Below are 17,395 nucleotides of genomic sequence, written 5' to 3' on the forward strand. Positions count from 1 at the left end.
TCATTTTTTATTCTTTTACTTTTTTCCATCATTTTTATTTTACCTAATTTCTTTTTCTTTTTAATCATTTATTTTTTTTAAAAAAAAAGAAGTAAAAAATGTTTTTAATATTATTTTTAAAAATATATTTAATTTAAAATGTAAATTTCTTCTTTTTTTTTTTTTTGTTTATAGAGTCATTCTGATTTAAAACTTCCATTTGAAATTGATGGTGAAAGTGGTATAGTACGAGTAACTGATCCGGCACTTCTCATTTCTGGTTCAATTTATCAACTTTTAATTGTTGCAAATGATCATGGATTACCACAACCACTTGAATCAACAACTTTTCTTACAATAACAATTGAAAAGAGTAATCAATCAAAGATTAACTTTGATATCATTTGGCTTACTGATAATAATCAACCGGAAATTTATGAAAATATTACAGTAGGATATGTTATTGCTCGGATTACTGTACAAAATGCACCGCAAAAAAGGTTTGTACAATTTGAAATTTTTTTTTTTTTTAATTTAAAAAAAAATTTAAATATATGAAAAAAAAAAAGTAAAATTATTTAACATTTTCTTTTTTCTTTTATGTTTATTCTTTCTTATTTTATTTCAATTAAAATTTTTAATAAAATAAATGAAACTATTCATTGGGTGGAAAATTTTTTTAAAATTATTTTAAAATGAATTTTAAAATTAATTAATTTTAAAATTGTAGTGAATTATTTGTAAATGGATGTGATGCATTATGTATTAAAGAAACTGATTCATTGGATGTTTACTTAGTGATTGCATGTGGATCATTTGATCGAGAGCAAAAATCTAAATATAATTTATTGTTTACGATGAAATCACACGGAAAACAATTATTAGAGATTCCGGTATTTCTTGAGGTAAATTTTTTTGATTTTTTTTTTTGCATAAATTAAATTTTAATTTTAATTAATTTAACATATAATTTAAATGGATTTTTATAAGATTTCTAGATTTATTTGGTATTTTTTTTTATCTTTTTCAGATAATTTTTTTGATATTTTTTTTATGGAAATTTGTTAATTTTAATTTTAATTAATTTAACATACAATTTAAGTGGTTTTTTTTTTTATAAGATTTCTTGATTTATTTGATATTTCTTTTTTCTTTTTTTTTTTTTTGCTCATAAATTTTTTAATATTTTTTCTAGAAATTTTTGTAAATTTTAGTTCTAATTGATTTAATATATAATTTAAATGGAATATATGTATTACAAGATTTTTAGATTAAAATTTCATTTAAAAAAAAAAAATATTAAAAAATAATTTTTAGATACTTGATGTTAACGATAATGCACCTAAATTTGACAAATCACCAATTCATGTGATATTTAATCAATCTACAACACAATTTAAATTAATACGAATTCATGCGACCGATTTGGATAGCGGTAAAAACGGACGAATAAATTATAGTCTTTCCGGTACAAATCAATTCAAAATTGAATCTGATACCGGTATTCTTAGCATTCATGAAAATGTTTGTCCTTTTTTTTTTTTCTCTTCCTCTTTTATTTCTTTTAGAAATTTTTAAACTTACATCATTAATTATACTAATTAATTTGTTTATATCAAAATAAATTTCAAATTCTTTTAACAATTATATTTCATATAATTTTTATTGACTTTTTTTTTTGATTGTTCAAAAAAAGTTTTTTTTTTTTTTTTTTAAATTTAAATGTTACATTCTTTTATAATTTTTTAAACATACTATTTTTATATTATTAATTAATTTGTTTATATCAAAATAAATTTCAAAATTATTTTAACAATTATATTTTATATTTAACAATTATATATATATATTTCAATTTTTACTACCTTTTTTTTTTTAAGAAAAAAAATAAAAAAATTAAATTGTTTACAGTTTGATTGTTTACTAAATCGAGAATATCATTTTCGTGTTTGCGCCAAAGATTTTGGCACACCATCGTTATCAACAACTGTTGATGTTATTGCTGAAATAATTGATAGTAATGGTCAACCGCCTTTGTTTACAAAACCGTTATATGATGTGACCATTGGAGAGGATATCGAATCAGGCACTTGTCTTCTCAAGGTCATTTTATCATTTCTTATTTATCAAATTCAAAAAAAAAAAAAAGTAGAAAAAGAAATGATAAAAAAAAAAAAAAAGAAAAGTGCGCAAAACAATAAACGAATTGATTTTTAATAAAAAAAATTAAAAAAATGGCATGGATTTAATGTAGCAAATAAAAAAAGAAAGAATAATAAAGTGAAATAAATGTATTATATAAATTTAAATTGATACTTAAATACTTGAATACTTGAATTTATTACAAATTGATAAGCGTATAATACTATTACCTTCTTCTTTCTTTCTTTTTTTTTTTTCCTTTTCTTTTCATTTAGTGTAATATTTCGTTGAATGAAAGAGAAGAAGTTTTGATGATAAATTAATTGGAAATTAAATGGTTTACAATTAAAAATTAATTAATACAAGTTTTTAATTATTTGAAGTGTAATCCAAATTCAATTTCATGTTGAGTTTTCTTTTTTTTTTCTTTTTTTTAAACAGTATGTCAACAAATATAGTAATAAACATTCGTTTTAAAATGAAAGAGAAGTGTAAGTGAAACGGAAGTGGAAAATAGGATTTTATTGAATTGAAGAAGAGAATTTAATTAATTAATTAATCGTTTTAACTTTTTTTTTTTTTTTTTCTATGACAAAAGATCAAAAATTCTTCGTTTTACCTAAATGTTACAATACATTTTGAAAAGAATTATATTTGTTTAAAATAATAAATTCATTAGAAATTAAGTGGTAATTATACCGAATGCTACATAATTTTTAATTTTAAATATATTTTAAAAATATTTTAAATTCAATATTCTTACATTCAATTTTTTAAATTATACATTTTGATTATATGAATGAATAATCATTTGAAATGTTTTAAAATAGTTTAGTTTTTTTTTATTTAATTTTTAAATTATAATCTAAAATTTGGTAGCAGTTTATATAAGTAATTAATTACTGCTAAAATTTTCATTTTTTATTTTGAATACAAATGACTGAATAATCATTTAAATCTTGCAAACAATTCAATTGTCCATTGAAACTTTTAAACTATAATCTAATATTTATTTGGTAGCTGTTTATATAAGGAATTAGTTAAATAAACTTAATTTAGAAATTTATTAAAGTAGCATTTGTTTGGGTTGAGCTGTTAAGCTTAGATCAATTGATCATCTACTTTTGCTTATTTACATTTGACAAATTGTTGACATTTTTCCTATTTGCAATTTCATTATTATTGGTTAGTAGTAATCAATGCAAAATATTGAAATATTTACTTTACTAAAAGTAATCTCATAATTTATGATCATTGTTTAATTCTTTTTAAGCATCTAAGAAGCACAGTGATATATTAAATATAAATTAATTAGAAAGTCAATCAATTGGGGGTCATTTTTGGGTCATTTATTTCATTTTCAAAATAATCCCATCATATGGTACCATCTAATCAGGTCACTTATTTCATTTTTAAAAATAATTTCATCAATATATATATTTATTGAAAATGGAAAGGAAAGAATTGTATGACTTTGTATACAACTATTACTTCTCAGAAATAAATGTGGTAAACATATGTGACATGATGTGACAACTGGAACAGATACAGAGATAGATGAAACTTAAGTTTGAAAAGAATATATTGCTAAGGTCATTGACTCTTTTTACTAAAACAGGGATTTACACTTTACTTTCTCTACTTTATTATTATTGCTATTATTATTATTATTACTATTTCACATTCATTTTAATAATTATTCCTTAATATATTGTGTAGTACAATGGAATTAATAAGTCTTTTCAGTGCATTTTATTCAAATTTCACAAAATTTTATGCAAAATTTTAATAAAATTTATAAGAAATTTTTTCGCATATTCGCAACAATTTAAATTTATTCAATAGTTACATGTAATAATGCATAATTATGGATTATTTATGTAATTTTAAATGATATAATTATTACACAAATAATTTGTCATAGAAGAATGACATGGCAAAAAACAAGAGAGAGAGAGAGAGAGAGAGAGAGAGAGAGAGAAAGAAAGGGAAAAGGGTGACAATAAAAATTATTGTAAACAAAATTTGATTAGATCAGATAAACATTTAATTCATTCTTAAATGATTAGAAAGTAGAAATAATTCATTTTTTCTTTTTTTTTTTTGAAAATGATATAAAATAATCAAAAAGGAAAAAATTTCAAAAAAAAAAAAAAAGAAAATTGAAATAATTCGTTGAAAGAAATTAATTAAAAAATCTTTTTAAAAAATAGTACTGATAATAATGATAAATGTATTTAAGATTAGTGATAAGACAGTAAATTATTTTTTATTTAAGATTAGTGATAAATGTATTTAAGATTAGTGATAAGACAGTAAATTATTTGTATGATTCATCTGAAGGAAAAAAAAATAAATAAAAAATTACTTTTATTTAATTTTCAAATTATTTCTTTTAAATGCATAAAAAAAAAGAAAACAAAAAAGAAAAAATATTTTTTTTTATTGACAAAAAAAAAAAAATTTTGAAAATGCTAAAATTGTTATTAACTTTTAATCAATTATTTGAAGAAATTTTTAATTTTTGAAAAAGATATTAAAATTAGAATTACTTTATAATCTACCATTAATGATTTATTATTTAGTCATTTAGCAAGAATAAATTGATGTCACGCTAATGAACTTCCGCTTCAATGCCTTTTAGTGAACTTGATTAGAAATTTAATTTTAAATTAATTAAAGCCTCAAATATGATTTTACCTTTATGCTTCAATCATGAAACTAAACCTTTTAAAATATACAATTACTTTAAATTACTCATACTTTTAGCATTATAAAGTTATCATTTCAGGGGTGTTATTTTAGAAATTACCATCAAATATAAAATTATTATTTTATACATTTCATTGTTTGAATATTTCTTAATTATTATTTATTAAAAATTATTATATATATACTTTTAATTATTAAAGTTTTTAACCTTTGACATTGTGAAAAAAAATAATACTTTGATAATTTAAATAATTTTTTTATTTTGACGATGAAACAATTTGCTTTGTCGAATTTCTAGCTGATATATCTGAACGATTTGCTGCTTCATCTAATAAATTTAGCATTTCTTCGCCTTTTTTCGATTCTTTTTCTGGTATTTCCATTTTTAACTGAAATTTTGCATTTTTTTCAAAAAAAGAAAAAATTTTTTTTTATTAAAATTGAAATTAATTTATAGTAATATAAATGATAAAAAATAATTACAAATTACAAATTTAAATTTTAAAGTTTATTTTTAAAGTTTTTTTTTTTTTTTTTTAAATTAACAAGATGATATAACAAAATTTAAAAAAATTTTTTCCTATCTTAAATTTGTTTATTTTTTTTTTTTTTTTTTTATAATTTTTAGTTAAGGAGAAAGAGATAAAAAATTAAAAAATTTTTCTTAATTTCTTAAATTTTCATGCTTTTTTAATTTATGTAAATTTTAGAAATAAATATTTCAAAATTTTCAAATAAATATTAAAGAAAAGATGATAAAAGATTAAGAGTTAATATGCTAATGTCGTAGTGTCACCATAATCTTCAAAATGACAAATGTCACATTTAAAATCAATTCAATTTTTTTTTCTCATACAAAAAAAAAAAAAAAAAAAATAGTTTAATCTTTTTAAAGATGATAACAAAGTTAAAGTTAGTATTACTTTAAAGTATGAAACGTATTAATGTTGTTAAAAGTTGACAGTTTTAGATTGAGTGAACAATCTTTCTTCTTTAAGCGATAATAGATTTGAGTAGTAGTAGTATTGACGATGTGACATTTAAATGTGTCCTTGACAATAAGCGACACTATTCATTGCCATCACCATCAAATAATTTCTCAATGGAATTTATCTCTGATAATCTCTCATTTCAATTAGCTATTTTTAGGGACAAAGATAAAAGGAATAAGTAATAATCAAAAAAAAAAAGGATTTAATCTTTAGAAAATAATCCATTCTAATACTTTATGTAAATTTCAATTTCATTTAAAAAAAAAAAAAGTAGGTCATCTGTTCTAAAAAAAAAACAGTTAAATCTATTTATAAAAAACTAATTTCAAGGTTAAATCATACAAATAAAAACATCGTAAAAATTTTGATAGCAAATAAAAGTAATAAAAAAAGGAAGGAAAAAGGTATAAAACTTTTTTCATTTTTAGAAATTGAAAAAAAAATTTTTAATTTAAATTTTTGAAATATAATAAAAAAAAAAATTTTTTTTTTTTAATTTTTACATCAGCAATTGCTGCAGTAATTGTTTTACGATGTTTTCGAGCATCGATATGAGTTATTGTTGTGATTGTTTTATTACATTCTTGCAGAAATGTTTGTTCCTCCATTTCATCCGTAAATAAACTCAATTCAAATCCTTAAATTTTAGAATTTAATTTAAAAAGAAATTCAAAAAAAAAAAGAGAAAAGACAGATTATTAATTATTTTTAAATTTAAAAAATTATATAATTCATAGAAATTATTACACTTTACAACAATTTGTTTTTTTTTTTTGTCTGTAAATTCAATTCTTTTTTTTTTTTTTTTTAAATTATTTAAAATTTTACAAAAAGGAAAAACCTTTTTGTTGATTTCGTTGAGGACTGATAATTAGTGCTGATAATAGTTGTAACTCATCATCTGGTAATGGATTCTCAGATTTCATTATTATTCCATCATTTTTTACCTGAAATTTAGACATTGCTAAAATAAAAGAGACAAATTTATTTGAATAAAATTTAAATTCACTAAAAATTTGTTTTGATTAAAATTTAAATTCACTAAAAATTTATTTTGATTAAAATTTAAATTCATTAAAAATTTATTTGAGTAAAATTTTAATTCATTAAAAATTTATTTGAGTAAAATTTAAATTCATTAAAAATTTATTTGAGTAAAATTTAAATCCATTAAAAATTTATTTGAGTAAAATTTAAATTCACTAAAAATTTATTTTGGTTGAAATTTAAATTCACTATCATTTATTTAATTAAATAAAATATCACAATTAAATCTTTTTTTATTATGATAAAAGAATAGTATTGTATAACAGATTATTTCTATTAGTAGAAATTTCTTTCAATTCTTTCTTTTTTTTTTCTCATCTTTTCAAATTTAAATTTTTAATAAAATTTCGCAAAAAGAAAACAACAACAACCTGTAAAGTTTCTGGTGACACATACATATTACAACCTAATGTTGTACCTCTATCATTCATATTCAATTCTATACTTCCCTGAAATAATTAATAATTAAAATTAGCATAAAATTAATTTAGGCATAATTAAATTAAATTAGCATAAAATTAATTTAAGCATGACGTAATGATAGTAATTTTTTTTCCTATTACTTTTTTTTTCCTAAAATATTTTTTTTTCATAAATTTTTGCCAAATATAATAACTATAACATTTTATGCATAATCAGTAAAAATTGAATAAATTAATCTAAAAATGCTCAAAAATTAATTGTAACATTTTAATATTAATAACTTTTATTAATACTTTTTAAATTAAAATTATCCATTTCATTTCAATTTTTCAAATTAAAAATTAAAAAAATTTTAAATTTAACCTTTGTGATGCATGGCTTATATGAAATGACATTATCATCGGTTATGAATGATTCCGAAAAAGTTTTTCCGTCACTGTCAAAATATCTGATCATTCCAGGTGGTTTACCATTGTAGGGTAATTGATAATTTGTTTCCGGAAAAAGAATAAAACGTCCGTCATCCGTTTGCTTATTTTCACGTACGAACAATGATATATTCACACGTAAATCCTTAAAATAAAAATTAATTCATTTAAAACAAGAGATAATAAAATATTTAAATCAAAAAATAATAAAATAATATGAAATTGAAAAATTTTTCATTTCATTAGATCGAAATTAATAATTCATTGTCATTAATTTCATTTGTAAAATATATATATAATCGATTAAGTATCGATTAAAAATATTATTGAATATCGAATTAATTATATTTGAATTAGTTAAAATACTCATATTGCTAATTAGTATTATTATTATTATTTTATTCAAACCTGAAAAAAATTTAACAAACAGCTTCGAATCATTGCTTGCTCCCAGAGTGGAATTTTATGATAAGTTAGAATAACCTAAAATTAGTGAAATAATTTAGAATTGAATAATAATAATAATATAATTAAATTTATTATCATATAATTATTAATCATCATTATCATATTATGATAATATTTTATAATTTAAGAATTTTATTTTTTTTTTTTTTACATATGAATATAAAAAGGAAATTTTATTTCATTTTAATTTATCAATTAATTAATATTTTTTTTTTAAAATTACTTTTAACTTATTTCATTTTTTTTTTTATTTCTTTTCAACAATAAAAAAAAATTGAATAAAAACCATTCGATGAGCCACGTCCAAGAATTGATTTAATTTTTGATCATCACGTAAAATTTCACGGACGCAATCAAAATGATTAAGCGTAATGAAGACGATATTTTCAGGTCCATTGCAAAGTTGAAGTTGATATTTGTATGTCATTGTCATCAATGCATATAATTTATCCATGCTTTTAAAAAAAAAAAAAAAAAATGGAATGAAATGAATGAAATTGCATAGTATGAATAGAAAGTGAAATAGGAATTAAATTAGATTGAAAAATTAAAATAGTTAAATTACGATTATTAATCAATAAAGAATTATCTTTTTTTTTTTTTTTTTAATTAAAATAATTTGAAGTTGAGGAATATTAAGCGAAGAAAATGTAACAAATTTCAATTATTTCATTTTATTAATTCAAATAAATTAAAATTGTGAAATTTTAAATGAAAAAATACAACAAATTATTTCATTTTATTAACTAAATTTATTTGAAATTGTGAAATTTTAAATAAGGAAAATGTAACAAATTTCAATTATTTCATTTTTTAAATTATAGAAAAAAATTTAAATTGTGAAATGACAAATGAAAAAATACAACAAATTTCAATTATTTCATTTTTTAAATTAAAAAAAATTTTAAATTGTGAAATACTAAATGAAAAAAATAACAAATTTCAATTATTTCATTTTATTAATTCAAATAAATTAAAATTGTGAAATTTTAAATGAAAAAATACAACAAGTTATTTCATTTTATTATCTAAATTTATTTGAAATTATGAAATTTTAAATAAGGAAAATTTAACAAATTTCAATTATTTCACTTTTTAAATTAAAAAAAATTTTAAATTGTAAAATATTAAATGAAGAAAATGTAACAAATTTCAATTATTTCATTTCATTAATTAAAATAAATTAAAATTGTCAAATATTAAATGAAAAAAAAATGTATCAAATTACAATTACCTCATTTTATCAAGTCTCATAATGGTTGAATGAATAATTTTTTCAAAAAAAATTCGCATAATTTGTTTGCTACAAATATATTGTGGCTTAAATAATTCTTTTAAAAATATCGTATTAAATAAAATATGTGAAATATCTCGTAGCACTTGTGTCATCCTCTCTTTGTCAACATTTTGAGCCTAAAAATTTAAAACAAAACAAAAAAAAAAAAAAAAAAACAATTTTTTTTTTCACATCCAAAAATTTAAATTTTTACTTCCTAAAATTTCAGTCTTATTGATTAGTGAAAGAAATTTAAAATTTTACAATATTTAAATTAGTGTAAAAAAAAAAAAAGATTTTTTTTTTTTTGTTTTTTAAAATATTTTATAAATTTTTATGAAAATTATTAAAAAAAAAAAAAAGAATTAAAATACCTTTAAACGTTGCTGCAAAATATAAATCATTTCGCTGCCCACATTAAGTATTAGCAAAGGCATACATTTCAATGACATCCTTCTGTTAAATTTTAATTTAATTAATTCAATACTTAATAAAAGTTTAAATTATTTAATTTTTAATCTAATGATTTGATCTTTGATCTATTTATCTGTAGAATCTGCGTAGATTATTTGATACTCAAATCAATTTTATTTTGCTAAAAGATAGTTAAAATTTAAAGTAATTAAAGAGAGAGGAAGAGAGAGACAGGGAGAGAGGGAGAGAGAGAGAGAAAGAAATAAAATATGTAATAATCGTTTCCATGGTGATAAAAGGGAAAAAGTGAAATTTAGGGAATTATTGAATAAAATTAGAAATGATTTACAGCAAACGTTTTTAAGGTAACAGCGAATAATAGTTGTGGCAATGAAAGTAATGTACAGTACAGTTTATCAAAAACTGATCCGGTCAACGAACCATTCCGAATTGATGCACAATCCGGAACAATATGTCTCGAATCAATTCTTGATTATGAACAATGCACCATTTATCAGCTTCATGTTTATGCTCATAATATAAGTTAGTGCTTAAGTTATACTTTCAATAACATATTCAATCACACACGTAGTTTACACGTACGTTATTTAAGTGTAAACAATTTTAGTACGTGTAGGATGAGTATTTTTCATAAATTATACTATACTATTTGTTATTCATTTATCAGATATATTCTTGCAATGCAGCATGCATTTGAAATGCATGCTGCATACTGCATGCCGCACAATGAGCGCTTTATTACTACTCATCATAAAATGATAGCAGATGGCATTTAATTAATTGTAAATGAAATTCTCAAAATGCACAGACAAATAATTTATGCATAATACTCGCAAAATGCAAATGCAAAATGCAATCTTTTAAATACTTTTGCCGCATAAGTAGCAAAAATGACAGATGGATGATGCATTTCTTACGAATGAGATTTATGAGCTTTAGACAGGACAATTGCGCTTTTCTTTTTAATATATTTTGCAGATGGTCACAAAAAAAAAAAAAAAAAAAAAAAAATGAAATTAATTAATTAAATTAATTTGCATAAAGCATTGTTATAAAATAAATTAATAAAAAAAAAAAAGAAATTAATAAAAATTGCTATGTTTTAGATGGACGATTCAGTCGAGCATTAGTAAATATTCACGTGAAAGACGTAAATGATAATTTACCAATATTTTACACGCAACAATATAACGTTTCAATACGAGAAAATATAGCAATGAATAGTTTACTCGTATTAATTTCAGCTAATGATGCTGATAGTGAAATTTATGGAAAGGTTTGTAAAATTATTTTTATTATCAAAAAAAAAAATTTTTTTTGTTGCATTTACTGAGATAAAAAATTTGATTATAGTTATAGGAGAAGAAAATGAATTGATAAGATATGATAAGAGATTAGAAATTATTTTTTGTTAACTATTTTCAAAAACATTTAAATATTTGAGTATTTATCAGCGAGTATATTTAAGGTAACGTGATTTACGTGAAAAAAATATCAATTGATTTTAATGTGATTTATGTGAAAAAGATATTAATGGATTTTAACGTGATTTACGTAAAAATGATGTTAATAGATTTTAACGTGATTTACCTGAAAAAGATATTAATAGATTTTAACGTGATTTACGCGAAAAAGATATTAATAGATTTTAATGTGATTTACGTGAAAAAGATATTAATAGATTTTAACGTGATTTACGTAAAAATGATGTTAATAGATTTTAACGTGATTTACGTGAAAAAAATATCAATTGATTTTAATGTGATTTACGTGAAAAAGATATTAATAGATTTTAAATTGCCATTGCATTTTGTGCTTTTCATTGAATTTTATTTGTTTTAATACTTGGATGAAACAATTGACGTCATTTCTAAATTCTATTTTAATGCTATTTTCAAAATTTTATTTTAATAACATTTCTAAAATTCTAAATTCTGTTTACCTTTCAGGTAACTTATCGATTTGAAACCGGTCAGTCGGATACGGATGCTTTCCGATTGGATGAAAAATCAGGTCGCTTATATGTAAAAAATAAATTATCAAAAAGAGATTATCATTTGAAAGTGGAAGCTATTGATGGAAGTGGATTAGTTAGCGAGAAAAAGGCATATTCTACAGTTTTTTTTTTTTTCAGAATATTTTCCGGAAGAAAAAAATAATAGTAATTTATAATTCGTTGTAATTTATCTAATAATTTATAAAAGAAAAAGAATAATAAAATAACTTACTAGAAAATTTATCTTTTATTTTAAAGTTAAAATGAACTATCTTTTATTTTTTATGTTAATTTAAAAAAAAAAAAATTTCCAAATTTTAGGCTACTGTTCATATCAGTGTTATCAGTAAATCCATATTAACACCACAATTTACAAATGCATTGTATGAATTTAATGTTTTAGAAGGAACTCTTCCAGGTATAATAATCGGTGAAGTAAGTTTTTGCAATTTAAAAAAATTTTTGTTTTTAAATTTTCCTTTAATTTTAAAAAATTTAATTAATCTTTTCTTTTTTCTAAAAAAAATTTTTTTTTTCTTTCTTTCATTTGTTTTTTTCAGGTTAAAGCTAAAGGATTTTTTCCGATAAATTATAATGCTTATTCCGGTGATCCGGATCATTTCTTTTCAATTAATGCTAAAAATGGTCAAATTAGCATTGCTCAATATTTAGATGCTGATAAATGGGAACAGTTATTACTTAATGTACAGGTAAATTAGTAATTTAAATTTTATTAAATTATTTACATATGCAAATTGAAAATCAAAATTAACTGATATCAAATGATAATATTATCAAATAATAATAATAATTTTTGTAGGCAATAATGGAAAATGGTGAAATGAATTATACGCAAGTTCTTATCAAATTAACTGATAGCAATGATAATGCACCAATTTTTGAATTAAATAAAATTGAATCATATGTTTATGAAAATTATCCAACAAATGTGCCATTCTTTGCTATACAAGCATATGATAAGGATCGTGGAAAGGTTATCAGTTAATTTTATTCTTTTTTAATTTAATATCAAAAATAATCAAATAAATAAAAGATAAAAATTTTTAAGTTTGTTTCTTTCTTTTTTCTTTTAATTTTTATTGCACAAATTCTTATCAAATTAATTTGATAACAATTTTTTTTTCTCGTTTTTTATTTTTAATATATAATTTTAAATAGTTTTATTGAAAAATTTTTATTATGTAATTTTAAAAAATAATTTTTTGAAAAAATAATAAATTGTTTTATTAAGTAACAATTTATGAAATTTAGAAAAAAAAAAGTAATTTGAAAATAATTTTTAGAATGGCGATGTGAAATATGCATTATTAGAAAGTGAACCAGAAGAATGTCCAATTTTAATTCAACCATTAAGTGGTGAATTAATATTAACAGCTAAATTAGATTTTGAATTAATCAATAAATATTGGTTAATAATAGAGGCGCAAGATGACGGAATACCGCCACGTTCATCTAATATCACTGTGATTGTAAATATTCTCGACATTAATGATAATAAACCTGAATTCAAGGAACAAATGTATTTTGTTGATGTAAGTTATTTGATATGATTATTTAATAGAAAAAAATGATTTTTTATCAAATATTAATTTAATGTATAAAATTTTTGAAAAATAAAAACATTTAAAAAAGAGAAAAATTTATGAATAATTTTGTTTTTTTTTTTTATTATTTTTTGCATATTAGCTATTTCAATTTAATTTTTAAAATTTTTCAATTTGTAATTAGGAAATAACTTTCAGTTTGTGATTTGTTTTTTCTTTTTTGGTTTTTTTTTTTTTTTTTTAATTTGATTTTTTATTTACTTATTTTGTTTGTTTGCTTTTAAAGATTATTCTTGATGTAATTGTTTGTTCTTCTTTTTTGATTTTATTAATTTTTTTTTTTTTTTAATCTTTCAAAAATTGGTGAAAATTTTTAGGTACCGGAAGATGCTCAACTTATGACTGATATTTTAACAGTTCAAGCAAAAGATTTAGATAGCGAACAAAATGCTAGGATTTCGTATCAATTCAGTGAAGAAAATGATAATTTCGGCATTAATTCGGTAACCGGAAATATTTTTGTGAAAGGAATACTTGATCGTGAAATGATTCCGGAATATCATTTATTTGTTATTGCTAGTGATAACGGAAAAGTGAAATTTTTATGTTTTTTTTTTTTTTTTAATATTTAAAAAGTTAAATTTACTTATAATAATATTAGAAATTCGTTAAATTAAAATGAATATGAATTTTGAAAAAATGTTTAATAATTTCATTTTTTAAAAGAAATAAATTGAAATACCATAAATATTACAAAAATTAAAATTAAAAAAAAAAAAAAAAAAAAGATTTCTTACTATATTCAACTTAAACTACCACAATTTTTTTAATCAAAATTATCAGAAATTAAAATTATATTATTTTTTTTTAAAGAAAAAAATTATAAATTAAAATATTGTGAATATTTTCAAAATTAAAATTTTAAAAAATTTTTTATTATAGACAATAAAATTACCTGTAAATATTAAATGAGAATTATATCATAAACTAAAATTTGAGAGTTAATAATAATTAAAAAATGTGATTAATTGTTAGAATATTTTTTTAGCCACAACTTTCATCTCAAACAAACATTCATATCAAAATTTTGGATGTCAATGATAATTCACCGTTATGTCCAGTGATAAATTCATTTACACTTAGTGATAAAATTGATATTGGTGTAACATTTGATAAAATAGTTGCAACGGATCCGGATGAAGGCTTAAACGGAAGCTTATTGTATCGATTAAAAGTAGAAGATATTAATTTTGCTATTCAGGAAAACGGTACGGATAATTTAATCATTCTATAACTCTTTACAAAAAAAAAAAAAAAAAAAAATGATAACCATTAAATGTGATAACAAAAAAAAAAGACAATGAAAATATTAAATTTTACTAAAAATAAAATTAATGAATGGATAAATTTTTCTTTTAATAATTAAATTTAAATAGGAAAAGATAATATTTTTGTAACAATATTTGCTTTTTTTTTGCTATTTTTGCTGTTTCAGAATTCTTTCTGATAAGTGATAATCATTTATGATAACAAAAAGTTATTTATTTACTTTATATAAAATTAAAACTTTTCATTAGTATTATAGGTGAATTATTTATGAAAAGAAAAATTACGATGAAAGATCACAGAAAAGAAAGTCGCTTATCAGTGATAATTTTTGATCGAAACGGTGATATGCAAGCACGATCAACTATTTGTCCAATTCGTATTATTATTGGAAAGTTAAATTCTAAAGTTAAATTATTGGAACCAATAGATCGTATTATTAGGTAAGAAATTTATTATTAATTTAAATTTATCAATTTTTTTTTGTTTAGAGATAAAAATGATAAATTATTAGTTAATTTTTTTTTATTAATTAATTTATTAACTTTTAAATTTTATTTAAAATTTTATATGACAGTTTATTAGTTAATTAATTAACTAATTATAAAATTTAATTAATTAATTGTTTTATTAGTATTATGACAGATTATGGTATAGTGCTATATATATGATTGTTAAATTAAACTATCACTAAATTTTATGCAAATTTATATAAATTAGATTTGAGTTATCGTAGATTACTTTAATATTATAAAATTATAATTGTTTCCTTTACTTTTCATTTTTTTTTGAAAAAATAAAAAAAATAATTTTAATTAATATTTATTAAAAATTTTGCAGAATTGATGAAAAATGCATATCGAATTGCTTGTTAAAAATATTGAATGCAACAGATGTTGCAAGATGGGAAATTAAATTGAGCGGTAGAAATTTCAATTTAAATTTTAATTTAAATTTCACAAAAAAAAAAATAAAAATTATCAGTTAGAATATTGTAAAAAAAAAAAAAAAAAAAAAAAAATTAACACTTTTATTATATTCTTTAGTCTTTTTTTCGATTTTTTTTAAAAAAAAAAAAAAAAAGAAATAAAAAATTTTGGAATAAAATTTGATAAATTTCAAATGACTGATTTCATTACTATTTTTTAGATATTTCAAATAATTTTGAAATTTGGAATAATACAATTCGTACTTCTGCATATTTCAATAAAACCACAATCAATGATAGTCAAACATTATCAGTGATAGCATTTGATAATGATAATCATCAACAACAAATTGTATTTATCATTCGTATATCAAAATTAGGATTGTCACATCGAGATGATAAGACAACTGTGATAAGGTTAAATGTTTTATATTCTCATCAATCAATTTAGGTTCATAATTGATCTATCAAGAAATGTTTCTGCATAATTTTTTAGTTTTTTATTAAAAAAGAAAATTTTTTTTTTAACTTATAAATAAATAAATGATAAGTTTTAACTGTTAAGATAAATGATAATGATAAGTTTTAACTGTTAAGATAAATGATAATAAATAAATGATAAGTTTTAACTGTTAAGATAAATGATAATAAATAAATGATAAGTTTTAACTGTTAAGACAACTGATAATAAATAAATGATAAGTTTTAACTGTTAAGATAAATGATAATAAATAAATGATAAGTTTTAACTGTTAAGATAAATGATAAGTTTTAACTGTTAAGATAAATGATAAGTTTTAACCGCTAAGATAAATGATAAGTTTTAACTGTTAAGATAAATGATAAAAAATAAATGATAAGTTTTAACTGTTAAGATAAATGATAAGTTTTAACTGCTAAGATAAATGATAAGTTTTAACTGTTAAGATAAATGATAAGTTTTAACTGCTAAGATAAATGATAAGTTTTAACTGTTAAGATAAATGATAATAAATTTTAGAATACCAAATACTATATCAGTTGGTTCAAAATTAGTAACACTAAGTAATGAAACGAATAATAATGCGACAATATGGCATTTAAAAAATGAGGTAAATGTTTTTTTTTTTTTTCCATTTATTTAAATAAATTTAAACAATTTTAAAACGAACAATTTTTTTTTTTTTTTGCTTTTCGTTTTGTATGAATGAAAAATTATTATTGTTTGAAGTGAAAACAATGTAATTCAAATTTAAATATTTAATTAAAATTTAGACAGATGCATTTTACCTGGATAGTATAACATCAACCTTATATTTGGCAACAAATATTCGTTGGTTTCATCAAAAAAGTTATCTTCTTAATGTGGAAAAATGGCATTCATTAAATTATAAGCAAATTGAACAACAAAATATTTACATTGAAATTGAGCCAACAAATATTCATTGGCCTCAATTTTTGAATTGTCCACGTTTTTTAACAATTAAAGAAAATGAGCCAACAGGTAAAAGTTATTAAAGATGCTAAAGTTAAAGGTATTAAAGCTAAAATTTTTGAAAAAAAAACATTCAATTAGCTGCAAAAAATTAACAAAAATTTTTTCTTTTCAAACAATTTTTTTTTTTTTTTCTTTCCTTTGTTTGTTTGTTTTTTTTTTTTTTTTTGTGGGAATGAAAAAATTATTATTGTTGAAATGAAA

General features: G+C 19.9%; 2 protein-coding genes across 2 annotated transcripts in view; one reads left to right on the forward strand and one right to left on the reverse strand.

Moving 5' to 3' along the window:
• Bma-cdh-1 (Cadherin domain containing protein) overlaps positions 1–17,395 on the forward strand; it is a gene marked incomplete at both ends in the record, with an annotated part of 35,852 nt that overhangs the window by 6,747 nt on the left and 11,710 nt on the right. Inside the window, 18 exons of the mRNA XM_043076137.1 lie at positions 175–479; positions 710–884; positions 1,297–1,503; positions 1,891–2,082; positions 10,247–10,424; positions 11,009–11,178; positions 11,852–12,007; positions 12,220–12,333; positions 12,459–12,608; positions 12,719–12,892; positions 13,203–13,451; positions 13,841–14,056; positions 14,512–14,731; positions 15,049–15,232; positions 15,630–15,712; positions 15,939–16,134; positions 16,718–16,808; positions 16,972–17,200. Coding sequence (XP_042932071.1) covers positions 175–479; positions 710–884; positions 1,297–1,503; positions 1,891–2,082; positions 10,247–10,424; positions 11,009–11,178; positions 11,852–12,007; positions 12,220–12,333; positions 12,459–12,608; positions 12,719–12,892; positions 13,203–13,451; positions 13,841–14,056; positions 14,512–14,731; positions 15,049–15,232; positions 15,630–15,712; positions 15,939–16,134; positions 16,718–16,808; positions 16,972–17,200 — 3,289 coding nt within the window. The remainder of the gene's footprint in view (positions 1–174; positions 480–709; positions 885–1,296; positions 1,504–1,890; positions 2,083–10,246; positions 10,425–11,008; positions 11,179–11,851; positions 12,008–12,219; positions 12,334–12,458; positions 12,609–12,718; positions 12,893–13,202; positions 13,452–13,840; positions 14,057–14,511; positions 14,732–15,048; positions 15,233–15,629; positions 15,713–15,938; positions 16,135–16,717; positions 16,809–16,971; positions 17,201–17,395) is intronic.
• Positions 5,091–8,645, reverse strand: Bm17320 (Uncharacterized protein; the record flags this gene model as incomplete). The annotated part of the gene is made up of 7 exons (XM_043076138.1): positions 5,091–5,222; positions 6,329–6,462; positions 6,667–6,772; positions 7,244–7,321; positions 7,659–7,868; positions 8,132–8,206; positions 8,478–8,645. The coding sequence occupies 7 exons, from the start codon at positions 8,643–8,645 to the stop codon at positions 5,091–5,093; spliced, it is 903 nt and encodes a 300-aa protein (XP_042932072.1).

The sequence above is a fragment of the Brugia malayi genome, assembly GCF_000002995.4.
Source record: "Brugia malayi strain FR3 genome assembly, contig: Bm_v4_Chr1_scaffold_001, whole genome shotgun sequence".
NCBI lineage: Eukaryota > Metazoa > Nematoda > Chromadorea > Rhabditida > Onchocercidae > Brugia > Brugia malayi.